Source organism: Salvia hispanica, chromosome 6 (assembly GCF_029641045.1).
Source record: "Salvia hispanica isolate PSC_SH4W2 chromosome 6, Shi_PSC_v1, whole genome shotgun sequence".
NCBI lineage: Eukaryota > Viridiplantae > Streptophyta > Magnoliopsida > Lamiales > Lamiaceae > Salvia > Salvia hispanica.
This window is the reverse complement of record NC_142697.1, coordinates 15,757,487-15,771,140: the sequence shown is the minus strand read 5'-3', so window position 1 is coordinate 15,771,140 and position 13,654 is coordinate 15,757,487. Positions and strand designations below refer to the sequence as shown.

General features: G+C 38.8%; 3 protein-coding genes across 20 annotated transcripts; 1 reads left to right on the top strand and 2 right to left on the bottom strand.

The window, feature by feature from the left end:
* Positions 1-392: 392 nt before the first annotated feature.
* Positions 393-6,473, bottom strand: TPR15 (Heat shock protein DnaJ with tetratricopeptide repeat-containing protein). Its single transcript, XM_048105161.2, has 11 exons — positions 4,095-6,473; positions 3,755-3,994; positions 3,490-3,619; positions 2,958-3,110; positions 2,635-2,849; positions 2,485-2,554; positions 2,150-2,356; positions 1,636-1,862; positions 1,375-1,453; positions 1,164-1,304; positions 393-995 (listed from the first exon to the last, which is right to left on the bottom strand). Exons 1-11 carry the CDS (start codon positions 6,245-6,247, stop codon positions 708-710), a joined length of 3,903 nt encoding a protein of 1,300 aa, XP_047961118.1. The 5' UTR covers positions 6,248-6,473; the 3' UTR covers positions 393-707.
* A 206-nt stretch (positions 6,474-6,679) lies between these two features.
* Positions 6,680-11,807, top strand: LOC125205781 (uncharacterized). 18 transcript variants are annotated; one of them, XR_016133008.1, is made up of 8 exons: positions 6,680-6,883; positions 7,292-7,393; positions 7,825-8,383; positions 8,667-9,723; positions 9,792-9,924; positions 10,009-10,080; positions 10,158-10,671; positions 11,391-11,807. XR_016133008.1 is itself a non-coding variant. In XM_048104895.2 (3 exons), exons 2-3 carry the CDS (start codon positions 7,387-7,389, stop codon positions 8,325-8,327), a joined length of 510 nt encoding a protein of 169 aa, XP_047960852.1. In that variant the 5' UTR covers positions 6,681-6,883; positions 7,292-7,386; the 3' UTR covers positions 8,328-8,563. The 18 variants fall into 18 exon arrangements, 1 of the variants encoding a protein (XP_047960852.1); XR_016133007.1 differs by adding an exon at positions 11,084-11,183 and having other exon boundaries at positions 9,792-10,400; positions 10,612-10,671; XR_016132998.1 differs by adding an exon at positions 11,084-11,183 and having other exon boundaries at positions 9,792-10,523; positions 10,612-10,671.
* CKX1 (cytokinin oxidase/dehydrogenase 1) lies at positions 8,162-10,634 on the bottom strand. Its single transcript, XM_048104897.2, has 5 exons — positions 9,986-10,634; positions 9,778-9,905; positions 9,447-9,707; positions 9,095-9,357; positions 8,162-9,013 (listed from the first exon to the last, which is right to left on the bottom strand). The coding sequence occupies exons 1-5, from the start codon at positions 10,632-10,634 to the stop codon at positions 8,686-8,688; spliced, it is 1,629 nt and encodes a 542-aa protein (XP_047960854.1). The 3' UTR covers positions 8,162-8,685.
* Positions 11,808-13,654: the final 1,847 nt, after the last annotated feature.

The following is a 13,654-nucleotide window of genomic DNA, read 5'->3' as shown; positions in this document are numbered from 1 at the left end:
AGTATTGGGTAGTGATAAAAAAAAAACAAACTCCGCACTAACTAAATTCTGAAGCATAATTAAGATTCAAAACACAAGACATTTTTAGATACCAATTAAGTCATTTTGATATCGTTTTAGTTCATATAAGGGGTATGAACTTGAATGAACTAAAACAATCTAAAAATGACCTTTCGATTATGATCTAAAAATAACAAAATTGATGTCTAAAAAGTGACCTCCGTGTTTGATTATTTGATTATATGTTAAGATTTAATTTTTTTTAATACTACCCTTTTCATATTAATGTATTCACCCATTCAAATTTTGGGAAATGTTAGTGCTTATAGCAAAAGCCAAGATATCAACGATTTAACACTGCAATACATGGTTGCAAAGCAGGATGAAAAAGATGAAAAAAGCAAATGCATTTTCCTTTATTTTCACCAGGATGCGAAACCTGTTCCAAAAAAATTCATCTACATTGAATAATTTTTCCAACAAACCACCAAATTACATGTGTACGAATGACCTCAACCATCAATGAATATTGAACAACTCCCTAAGGGAAAGACCATTTGCCATCGCAAAGGGCTCACGGGCAGAGCTCCTTTGCACGAAATGCAACTTCACCAACTCTATTGCATCATCACCTTCCCCTGTATTCTGGATTTCCCAGGTGATGCACCATGTCTATATCTCCATTGTTTACGAGCAATCCTTGCCTTCTACCATTGTGAATGCGGGTAACTGTAAGTTTTGGGGTATGCTTCATACCAGTTCCGTCTGCTGCTGCTGCTGCTTCTTCCTCCTCCATACGATGTGCTGTAAGTACCGGATCTGCCCGACCAACTTCTGTTATAATTTGGAGAACTGTAAGATGTCGATGGACGTCCACAGCTACCATTTCTGTTGCTGTCTCTGTTGTTGTTCCTTATCTCCTCATCATAGCTACCATTTCTGTTGCTGTCTCTGTAATTGTTCCTTATGTCCTCATCTATATCATACTTGGACCTCTGCAAAAGGATCAATATATACATTTATGGAAGACTTTATTTAAGAAAAAAGAATATAGTATCAAACTACGGTTATGTATAAACACTACATATTCTGAATCTTGGAAGAACTTGAAATTCATCTTGCAAAATTAGAAAAATTCCTAATGTATTGATCATTTATATTACCTTGGAAGAATCTGAGAGTACAGCATATGCCTCCCCAATGATCTTAAACAGTCTGTCAGCATCGTTGTGAATTTTTTCGCCGCATTCTTTCCATAATTTTCCGTCATCCCCAGCATCATTCCTTGCGAAGACCTGACCAGCCTACACCAACTTTGTTTTACAACAACATAATCCAACGTACTAATGAGAAGTATGAGAAAACCAGTAAAACCTTGTCCGGATGATGCCTGAGAGCAGCCTTCCGGTAGGCCTTCTTAATCTCGGATTCGGCATCAGATGCATTGATTCCCCTACCGGTGCAAAACCCAAGATCAAAATAAGTATCTACATTGTTATTAGTTGAAATATATGTTCCAACCAGAGCAAAATAGACAGCTTCACAAGCACATCTAATTTCGAGTGAATGGTGGAATTTAAGGGCGTGATGAAAATTATCATGTGATTGTAGGAAAGGAGATATAGTTAGACTTACAAAATAAGGTAAAAATCCAAAGGAAGATCCTTTTTCGCTTTTTCTTCAACAGTAGCAAGACGACGGCGGGCCTTTCTTAAATCCCTAACACCACTGCTTCCGCTTGATCTGCTCTGAGTCTTGCTTTTAGATTGAGTTTCAAGAAGCAAGACCAACCTCTGACTATCATTTAATGCTTGTTTATAATCCCTAATCATTTCATGCAAAGTAGATCTCCTTGAAATTGCCTATATACAAAAACCAATAATAGCTCCTTTAACAGGTGAAAATCCCACAGGATATACCACAAACTGATTCAGCAAGACCAAATCCGTAAATGTACTACTCCATCTGTCCCAACTAAGTTGGGGCAAAACTTTTGTCAAAAGTAATAGTGATTATATGTTTTGTTTTTTGTCAAAAAAGGAAATGACTCAACTTAGTTGGGACATTCCAAAAAAGAATATGACTCAACTTAGTTGGGAACAAGTATGAAAGAATTCCTTTTTTAAAAAGGTTGATGTTTTGTACCAACCTTTGCATAGTCCTCGTCCAAGGCTATAGCTACACTACAATCTGAAATGGCATCAACTATTTGGCTAAGGGATTGGTATGCAGCCGCACGATTGCAGAAGCAGACAGCCATAAAAGCTCGTGATTCAAAACTTTTTGATATGGCAATGGTATAATTATCTATAGCTTCTGTATACCTTCCAGAGTTGAAGGCTTCATTTCCTGATTTCTGTAGCAAATAAAATTAGGAAAACTTTGAGAGCTTTAAATAAATTTCTAGCATGCATGTATTCAAGTAATTAGGGTCCACATTCATATAGAATATAGATATAAAGATCAAATTGATGTTCGACATACTTTTAAGGATAAGAGTTCTCGAATATTGGTGGCTAAAGCAATGGAGGATTTCCCAGATAAATCTCCACACCTACATGAGAAAACATGCAATCAGCATCCCGGATTTATATTATTTACTTAACTGTGGGTTGGTGGTCAACTGAGTCTTACATTGAGCTTATTGGCACTTTCTCTTGTTTTTCAATCAACTCAAGAGCCACATCAAGCCTTCCCTGACGAAAGTGGGACTTACTCTGCAGGCACCACCTCCACAAATTCACATGAGAACTATCGCCTTGATTATCCAAAAGATCAGCACGAAAATTCTTCATGGCAATATCAAGAGTTTGCTCACAAAGTTGGATCACTTCTTCATACATCCGCAACTGTATCAATTAATAACATAATTATGATGACAACCATGCACATCTGAAATTGGGTTGTTACACCAAATCAGATATTTACTTATTAAATAGACCTTAATTGGTACGTACAATGTACATAGCCTCTCCTTTCATCTGAAGCAACCTCTCAGAATAACGGCATGTAGACAAGGCCTCCTCAATGCTCCCAAGAGCCTTGCCTGCCGCATCATCAGTTCCTTCTTGCAAGAGTATGGCAGATTGATGCATACATTCGGCTACTTTCTATTAAACAAAAAAACTGACAATCAGATTCTGACTTACAGGAAAAGAATATTCAAGAAAATTCAGGAGAATCGAATTGCACAGAGCAACTGCAGTCAGACATACAAACAAAGCTAATGTATAAATTTCAGTTTCTAAAACAAGAAAAGAAGCAAGATACAAAGCTATAAAAGGTACCTATATCAACCTCTCAAGGCATTTCTAACATATACATCAAGGCTATCAAAGAATGAATATGGTTCAATTGATACAACTGCAAACTGGAAAACAAACTAAATTCCAAAAACATTGGACATGATATATTACAAACAAGAATAATGATAATAAGCATATACGAAGAAATTATGATTAGTAGCAAAAGATGATTATAGCATCTCACCTCTGCCTTTTGCAGGCTACTAGCAGCTTCAATTGTAAATCTCCTATCCAAGCAAATGCTGTTCTCAGCTCCTAAGCATTTTCTGTAACACTGGATGGCATCTTCAACTTCTCCCAATACCAAATAGCAACTGCAAAATTATAAACATGCAGACACCTCAGAAACTATCAGTTTTCTACGAATAAGATGATAGAACTCTGGATCTATTTCAGCACAATTGTAAATGTACGGAAACATATAAACAGAATTCAAGGAAAGAACTTACTTTCCAGCCCTTAATATAACTTTCATAAAGTCTGGGTCTAGCTCAGATGCTTTTGTACAATCTGCTATGGCTTCCCTCATCCTTGAAAGTGACATTCGTGTGGCTGCACGGTTGCTATAGCAGAGTAAAAGTGGTTTCAATGGGTATCCTGTGGTATCAACACGTGAAACAGAATCGATGCCCATTGAGTAAAGTTCCTCTGCTTTGGAAAGTTTCCCAGCATGATAAGCTTCGTTCCCCCTGGAAAGGATCATATTGTTCAACCACTCAAAATAAAAGCTCATGCATAAGCGTAAAAATCATAAAACAGCGCTAAAATCAAACAGGCAACGAAGAATACCTTATTCTCCATCGCTCACATAGTTCATTAGAAGTCCCACTGGGTTCGAGCTTAACATTTTCTTTTCTTGAATTGTTTCCTTGGATAGTGGGATTTAAACCAACTTTCAATCTATATTTTTTCTTGTATTTGCGTTTTATTGCTGACAGGCCATCCTCTGCAGGTAATGAAGGAGAGCAAACTGAATTGCTCTTATCATCTTCAGGATTTTCCCCATCATCTGATATATTTTTCTGGTTTGCAGCAGAATCAACTTTTAATCCCGATGCAGTATCTGCCTCTGGTGCATTGCTGGCACTTGTATCTTGATACGGTGAAAAATCCATGGGTGAACCACAACCAGGAGATGCATGATTTTGCTGGGAACTGCCTTCCTTAAACATCTGACTCTGCGGAAACAACTGCTGGACAAAGGTTCTTTGTCCTAGCTTTCCATTTCTCTTCTTTGATGTTTTTCCTTTGACTGATCTAAATTTTGTGTTACCTAACTTATCAACACCTAGGAACAAATTGTTGCTCGAAAATGCAAATTTCATATCTGGTGTGATGCAATCTGCATCTGAGCCTAATCCAGCCAGTTTGTCTCTAATGTTGTCATTCTTATCTTTATCAATAGGTGGCACCTCTTGGAAACCATTGTTCAGATTGAAGCCCATTCCAACGGAAGTTGAGAAAGTCCTAGTTGACTTAGAGTTACTCCGGGAGAAGCGACTCAAATCTGGAGTGTTCCGGTTCATACTAGGACAATTCTCATCTACAAAACCAGAGTCCTGCTGGTTGCCTCCAAACACAAATAAATTATCAGCCCCTGATGCAGAATTACAACTAAAATTTCCAGACCTTGTAGTACCCACTTTAGAATCACCAATGTTCAGTTTCTTCATCTCATTCAATATGCCATATGCAGGACCTTGCTCGAAAGAACCACCTGAATTACAACTAGTTTGAAACGTAATATTACTTTCTTCAGCCTTTCCCATGTTCAACTCATTCATCTCACTAACAGGCTTAGTACTTCCACCAGAATTAATGCCTTGTTTGCCTTTCAGTCCTCCAAAAACGAAAACACCATCCACGTGAGACTGAGATCCAATCTCTGCATTTTCTTTCCCACTCTTTCGAAAATTAGGCACATCCACTTTTCCACCAGAGGATTTATTTCCCAATCCTATGTTGAACTTGAAGTCAGTGTTTTCCGTAAACACAAAATTTTCACGATCGTTGCTACTGCCATCACTCACATTGAATGGAAATTTCAAGATAGGGTCGCTAACCTTTTCAGAAGCCCCAGAACTATCCAATTTAACTTTACCCCTTATGTCATGGATTGTGTTTCCTACAAATTTATCAGTTCTACTAGCACCAATTTCAAATTTGACAGCATTAAACTTCACAAACTCATCAGCACTCGAACTCAAACTGGACTCATGCGAACCCTGTTGCTCTAACTTGACTTGTGAAGCTGAGTCACTCGCCTCCTTCATATTGAAACTCGAATCACGACTACACGCACTGTCACCAACACCAAAGACAAACTGCCCACACAAATCCGGATTTGATACCGGGGCCTCCTTACAAGCTCCAAAAACAAAACTCCCAGATTCCTTTTGCCCAAAATTTGAGCTACCTATATCAAAACCAGATGAAATATCGCTCTTTCTTGACTGCCGATTGCTCGGCATGGTATCCTTGGTGGCATCAACCAAGGGCGTAAATTTCCCTGATCCAAATTCAAACAAAGAATTATTCAGGTCTACATCAAAACCAAATCCGTTCCCAAATCTACCCACGCTTTCATTTAAACCACGACCCTTCTCCTCACCTCCATTCGATCCCGTACTCCCATTATTAATTCCGAAAGCACCTCCCAATTTCCCCTCAAAATCTTTCTCCCCACCACCACCACTAAACCCATTCAATCCCAAATCAGTTTTAACACCATCTGGCATTTTCCGCCTCCTCGTCTTCATTAATCTCGGCCTGGATCGGCCCGAAATGCGTGGTTTATCGGCACCGGTTTTCGAGTAATCAAATCGAGCAGCATCAGTCGAAGCAGAAGAGAAATTAAAGTTCCCCCCAGATTCTGAGCTCTGAGCTGAATCAGGTTTAGCGAATCCGAAAGCGGGCTGCGGCGCGATCACCGGTGGCGACATTTTGAAACTCGGACTTCGGCGGGACGGTGGATTTAGGAATAATTAGGTTTCAGATTTGAGATGTTATTCTGTGAATTATGCCGTCGTCAGCACAGAAAACATACGAATGATTCCAGAAATAAAAAACATTTGCTTGAAATGGAAGGGAAGACGGCGAAGTGTTGATTTGGATTTCTACACTTTGCCCCTTTTCTCTTTTGCACCTTTTTTTGGGTTTAGGTTTTGGGGGTTTATACTTATATTTGAATTGATTGATTAGAACGTTGCTATCGCCTACTCTTTGAGGCGTGTTTGGCTTCGAAACAACAACATTTCATTCAATCTCTAAAAAGGAAAAATAAAAATCATTTTTTTATTATATCTTGACATAAAAGAATAGAGATTCTAGTTTCAGGTCCAAAATATCAATATAAATATAATTGTAACGAAAAGCACAAAAATGAAGTAGGTGATTTTAATTTTCAAAATATAGAGAAATTGGAATGATTATCGTTTCGCCGACATTTGGCGTCACCTGAGCGACAACCATGCAGTTGAAGAACACTATTGTCTCCGAAACCCAAGGACAGCGGCGGACAAGAAACTGAAAAATAAATCTGAGCTCTAGTTTTTGAGAATTCTGAGACTTCCAAGTTGGTATTTTTCTTTACATTTGCGACATTTATTGATTACTGTTATCATGTTTGTTGGCGGAAGGGCGCTCTCCTCTTTATTTAGTTAGTTGAGTTGATTCTTTCTTTAGGCTAAAAATATCCCTCTTTGGATGAGTCAAGTATGGATTTTTAGCATTTTAAATTTGCTTCGTAACTTTCTGGGGTTGTAAATTATAGAGTTCGAGAGGTTGATGCTGTGTTGGTTGGAATTGGAGAGAGAGGGTCCCAATTTGTACGGTTAATAAAACAGGGGATCTTTTTTTTTTGAGGGGGTGTTAATGTAGATGGTTTTTTTGGAGGGACGCATGGATCTGATGCTGAAATTGCTAACTTCAGCTTTTGAATTTCCAGTATTTTGTATGGGTTAGAACTGATATTTGCTTATTTGCAGATTGAAAAGTTGTTCTTTGAATTTGATTGACTAATCGCCACCAAGACTTACAGCTTAAGTTGCAATTTGTGACGGAGTTCGGCTCATATCAGAACATGCAAGGTAAACACCGACTTTGTGTCGTGTTTAGCAGTGCATTTCTCTTGATTTGTAAATTCGTCAAAGCAAACACACTGCATTGATAATATTGGAAAAGCTGTAATTTTTTTACTTAGATTAGAGTGGTGTTCATTTGAGAATGATCAAATTGAAGTACATCAATTTTTTTTGTCTTTATGTACTTATCCTTGTTAGCTTTTCTTATGAATTCTGGGATGTAGCTAGTTTATGATGTTGAATTTTGAGGTTTTCCCTATGTCACATAACAAACCTTCATTATTTTCAGTTATTGTCGTACCATTCCATTAAAATATTTGAAAGCATTCGATGCCATGCTTAAGTGTTTTTCCTGATTTTGGTTGCAACATTATGCAGTTGGATATTTTTTAAGTCTTTATGTGCCTTGTTAACTAATCTCACTCTCCCATCAATAGATAACAGAGCATCTGAACCAGAACGACGAGAAGCCTCTGACCCAGAGAATCCAATCCCGATGGAGCAACCTCATCCTTCTATTCCTGCGGAAGTAAATGTGGAAGTTGCTATCACTTCCAATGAAGCTATGCGGGCTGGAGGCTTTGGTGCTACTGATGATAGAGGTATCATGCTTCCAGCTGCCAGCGATTGCACTGAACTTATGGACCATCTTCGTGATGTTCACGGATATGAAGGGTCCAAGGATGGCGACATTAAAGCCACTGACAAAGTTGAAGATGGCGTAACCCCTGAAGCTCAAGAGGCAGTAAATATGGAAGCTTCTTTCTTTTCTGATGATGTGATACGGGCTGGAGGTTTTGGAGCTACAGATAATATAAGCAGCTTTCTTCCTGTTGCAAGTGATCATACTGATTTTGAGGAAAATCTCCGTGATGCTCGAGGTTATGAAGAATCTGAAGAAAAGAGCAGCCGGCCTGGCCTTGGCTGGAAAAGCGAATGAGTCGCTGTTTAGATGTGAACCAAGTATCTTGCTTTTATTGGTCGCTAATAGTTAAGGTTATTCCTATTATAGTTCCAAAACAATTTCCTTGGACGAAGTTATACAGAATATCTATTTCTGCTATCAATTTTTCTTGTTCAGACTTGTAATAGCTTGATGGTGACCCTATACTGGTTTATTGATGCTTGTGAATCTTGATTTAGGTTGCTTAGTTATAACATCTCATATTCTCCATACTTCCATGATACAATTCTAGAACATCTAATGCAGGAAGTCCAAAAATTCAAAGAAGTATGCACATTTTATCTATCTACTATATTTCTTGGCTCTTGACGTCAGGTGATGGGCAACTCTTTGGTCACTGTAGCGCATAAGCTATTCCTCTTCGGAATATCCTCTGCCCTGGAGCTAAGATTGCTAGAGGGTCGTAGCTCACTTTTCTCCTGTAGAAAACTTCCCAGTGGGGGCCAAAATGAGCTTCCCACTCCTCTTCAGTGCTGTAATGGGGCAGATACTGTTTGATCCCAAGGTAAGGTCTCTGGCTGAAACTCAGTATTTTCTTGTTTTGTGATAAAATATGCTCGAGGCCGTCCTTTCCTGTTGATGATGGCATTGCTGATGATAGGAAAGCGATCAGGTAGAAAACGTCATCATCGGGTGTGATCAAGGACGTTCCAGATTTCCACCTGAAATTGGAAATATAATTAGGGCATCAGACAATACTTTTTTCTTCTTATTACCTATTAATTTTGTTATAGAATTGATACCTTGCTTTGTTGACGGGGTAGATGAGGACGGGGCCACTGCTTGTGTCTTTTACTATGTTACCAAAAACTTCTGCGACGAACTCATGAATTCGGCTTTGTGGAACAAGAAGGTTCAGCCATGGGTGTGGCACCTCCCAGAGGCCTTCCTCCCGGAGTTTTACTTCAGACACGTGTACTCTGTCGAGGAAATTGACATAGGAAACCTCCGACATGAAGAGAGTGGACCGTATATAGCTCAGTTCTGACAAGAGAGTGTCAATATCCTGCATAACAGGCAGCAGGTCTAAAGATTTTAGCAGGCTCTGGTATACTTTCAACAACCTGAGTTAGATAGCATGGTACAGATTCTCACCTGATCTATGTTGTCCGACTCTCGAGGATTGTAGTACTTGGCTACTTCCAGGCAGAACAGAAGCTTCCCGTCAGAGTTGAACTGGTCTGCTCGAATTGGATCCTTGGGACTGAAAGATGATCTCCAGTTGTTTAACAAGCCAGTTCTATTTATGATGATGAATCCTTCTACATAGTCAAAAGAATTATTCAAAGATATCAGATGCTCCTGGTCACTGGCGAATGTTGAGAAATCTGAATATAGTGCTCTGATCCATTTAACCTGCAAGGAAAACTGTGTAAGTCAAGAAGAAATTCTTGTGGTTGTATTCGTATCATGTAACTTATCTCACCATTTTCGGCGCAGGCTCTAAGGCGATTCTTGCTTGGGTAATAATGCCGAACTGTCCTAGACCGCCTAGCACGGCGTAGAAGAGATCAGTGTTTTGCTCGTCCGAACATGTCACTACTTCTCCTCTACCTGCACAAAGTAAATTCAGGTTATTAGATGGTCTTCTCAAATTTTGGTATGCATTTTGCTACATGTGATGGTGATATAACCTGTGACAACTTGGAGTTGGTAGACATTGTTAATCTGTGGTCCGTGTCGGAAAGCCTGGCCACTTATTCCGGCATTTGACAAGGTGCCACCAACGGTGAGACGAAGATAGTCTGTCCACGATCTTGGCGTCAGACCTCGTTTGAGGCTCTCATGCAGGATATTTATCCACAGCTCCCCAGCAGAAACGTCGACATAGGGGTGTTTTCCGCCATGGAAGCTCATCTCCGGGGCACGCAGGGACTCCATGCTGATCACAACTCCCCGATATGCCTGCGCCTGGCCTTCCAGCGAGTGGCCGTGGCCCCGTGCAGCAACCTTGAGCTCTGAACTCAGGCCCAAGTCATAGACATATCTCAGGATGGACGAAATGTCAGAAACTGATTTCGGGTGCAAGACCGCAGATGGCATGAGATGGTATCTGTTTCCGAAATCCCTTGCTGCAAATTCCAGGTTCTCAAAAGATATGTGCCCCTCAAACCTCATCTCGGCCAGGGACGAATGCGCAATAGATTCAATGGTTTGAGGGGTGGCAAAAGGGTGATTAGAACAAAGATATTCTCTATTGATCATGAAGCTATGCAAGAAAACTAATATAAGAAGTGCTCTGGTTTTCTGTCTTATGAAGGTGAGGCACTCTCCAAAAACCATCTCGTATTTTTCGAGACCGGGAGCACAATGTAGACAGGTACTTAGCTTTCTCTTTCTTTCACCTTTGTAATAAGGCGTTTTTCAAATTTGTGCTGGACCTATGTTTTGTTCTTCCTTAGTGGAGATATTTATATATACAAAAAAAAGATATTGCAACAAACTATTTCAATATTTGATTGCATCACCTTTTTTGCTCAAGACTATTTGGAGTAAATATATTACTAGTAAACTTGGACCAGTCACTGCTATTCTCACACTTTTTGAGGACTTGGTGACTTCACATTTTGCTGCAAACATGATTCTTGCATATGTCGTGAGTTATGCACTATTTGTCGGATGGTGGACAATGAATCATGTTATTTTCCTGTTTAGGGGGACCCTAGTAAAGTGTACAGTATGCGAATGATCCCCTCGTCCCCTCCGATGATATATTGTGTGTTTGTGTGCAGGTGAGAGTGGTGTAGTAAAAAAAATATGACTGCGTTCGAGTGTGAAAGCTCGAGGCAGCCCCCGTATATTCATGTTTAGGTCTTAGCTTCTTTTGGAAATGTGAGTTTGGCCAACCTAACCTGCCTAATATTTGGTTAACTTTCTTGAAAAACTAGTAATGTAAAGTTTGCCTTATCCAATTGGATGTAACTTGGCATCAGACCGCATCTCGTGCTTCCATTCCACAAGTTTACCTTGTCTGAAACCTCCCGAACACGAACACGAGGAGTTGAAAGCACTATATTGATTGATAGTATTATTTTGCAGGGTGTATAGCTAGTGATGACGACATGTGAATCTGTCCCTTGCCAAATCAAGATGGGTGAAGATCGAGCATGCTTACCACCCATTTCTGGTGGGACAAAGGATCACGTTTTTTAAAGAAAGTCTCTCTTTGAGCAGACTGGGCAGCCGGGGGGGCTTCGAGATTCGTGCCACGGGCTGAGTCTGGGGCCAGGGAGGTGTTCGCGTGGCGTGATGGCAATGCTTGTGGGTAGGGGCCTGGGCTCAGCACAGAATAAAATGGGAAAGTGGTAGATGACAGTTTGAATTGGAGAGACAGTCGGTTAAAAGAAGGTTAGGTCTAGATCATTCCCCACAACCTAGTACCACTTCCAACTCTTTGCAATTATTGTTCTCTTCATTTTCTACATATTCCATTTCCAACATATGCTTTACTTTTTATTCTTATCAAATTCTTAATTAGCACTTTGTGTAACAATGTATCATCAAATAGAACTGAATCATAATTGCATTGTCGAAATTTGAAAAATACAAGATTCTTTTGTGTTTTTGAATATGTACATGCACTTAGCTATTAAAGCTTAATGATATCGATTTTGGAAGATTTTTCCTTATAGGGTAAGTTTGAGATGATGCCTCAAATATTGGTTGTTGAGTGTACCTTGGCATTCTCAACAATAAATGTTGGTACAAATACAACATCTTAGCCAAGAAAGATTACATATTCTTTTGGTGGTATGTTTCACTATTGCATTACCATGTCTATTGTTTGAAGTTTTGCATGTAAATGTAAGATCTTTTGTACTATAAGCTTATAGTAGTTGTACCTTGAGATCAGGTTGGAGAGAGTGACGTCACTTAGCAGATTCTTGTACTTACGGAAGATTATAAGGTTATCCACGATCCATGACCCATCCTCCTTAGCCCTTAGGTTAACCATATCAAAATTGGATTTCACTCCACTTTTTACATTATTCCTTAATTAAAACATAAAACTGCAATCTTCTCCCCCTTCTCTTGCACTATTCATATGTCTAATTTTTTTTTGATATATTCTAATTAAATTTTAAAAAAATGCAATTTAATTAATAACACAAACTTTATTTAAATTTTAAAAGTATTCTAAAAATTAAATTTTGAATTAAAAAATTAATAATAAATTTAGAAATTGTGAGTGGGCATCACATGTGTGTCTCATAGGTCACGAAGGGTGGGGTGTGGAGTGACGTTCCGCGCTCATTCACTCTGCTAAGTGATGCCTATAGCCGTACACCACCTGCAGCGTGTTCCGCGACCATTCTGTCTCCCCGTAATGTGGCATAGCTCTAATAGCTACTTGCCATATAAAGAAGGCACAATTCCACATCCCTACTTTAGGTATACATGTTATTTTTCCTACAATATGCCTTATAAATAGATAAACTAAATGTGCTATAAACCTATATATAATAACTCGAGTTCAGAATGTCATCATTTTTCAATTAGGACTTAGTTCCAAATTACTCTCTTTCGAATATTTGAGATTAAACGAGCCTCTTGATATGTATATAAAAAAGGAGCATTGTAACTGGGAGAATTTGTAATATGCGCCAAGTTTCAACTATATATATGCATGCTAGTTTAAAACATTGCATATTTTTTAGATGGCTGAGGTGTATTGCAACAAGCACACAAGAAAGCTACCTTGTAGTATACACATTTTACTTTTAGTGGTCTATATAAAAGAATTGCAATAAAGTCACGAAATAAATTATATTTCCCACTAATACTTTTGGCAAGTCCAATAATTCGCTCGGCAATACAGTATGACAAAGCCCAAAGGTCATTGTTACGTCTACAGTAGGGATAAATAATTTGGGATTATGCATAACATACGTAGCATAATCATATAATAATTCAACTAATACCACTTTTTAAGGCCGAATAATTCGAAAGAGCCAAGAGCCAAGAGGGTCATAGTCAATAATGTTAATTGATACTCCCTCCATCCTACAATAATCGTCACTCTTATTGTGGGCACGAGTTTTAAGAAATATAAAGAAAAGTTGGTTAGAAAAGTTAGTAGGACGTGAGATCCACTTTTTTATATTGATTTTATAATAAGAGTGAACTACATAAATAGTACCTGATCTTTCACTTTCACACGTAAATGTTACCTTATCTTTATTTTATAGCGTTTTTGGTACCCCATGATAAAAATAACCCTGGGTATCAAATATGAGATTTTTTTGTTATGGAGGATGTTTTTAGAAATTTCAATTAAATAGTACCAAAGATGTGATTTTTTT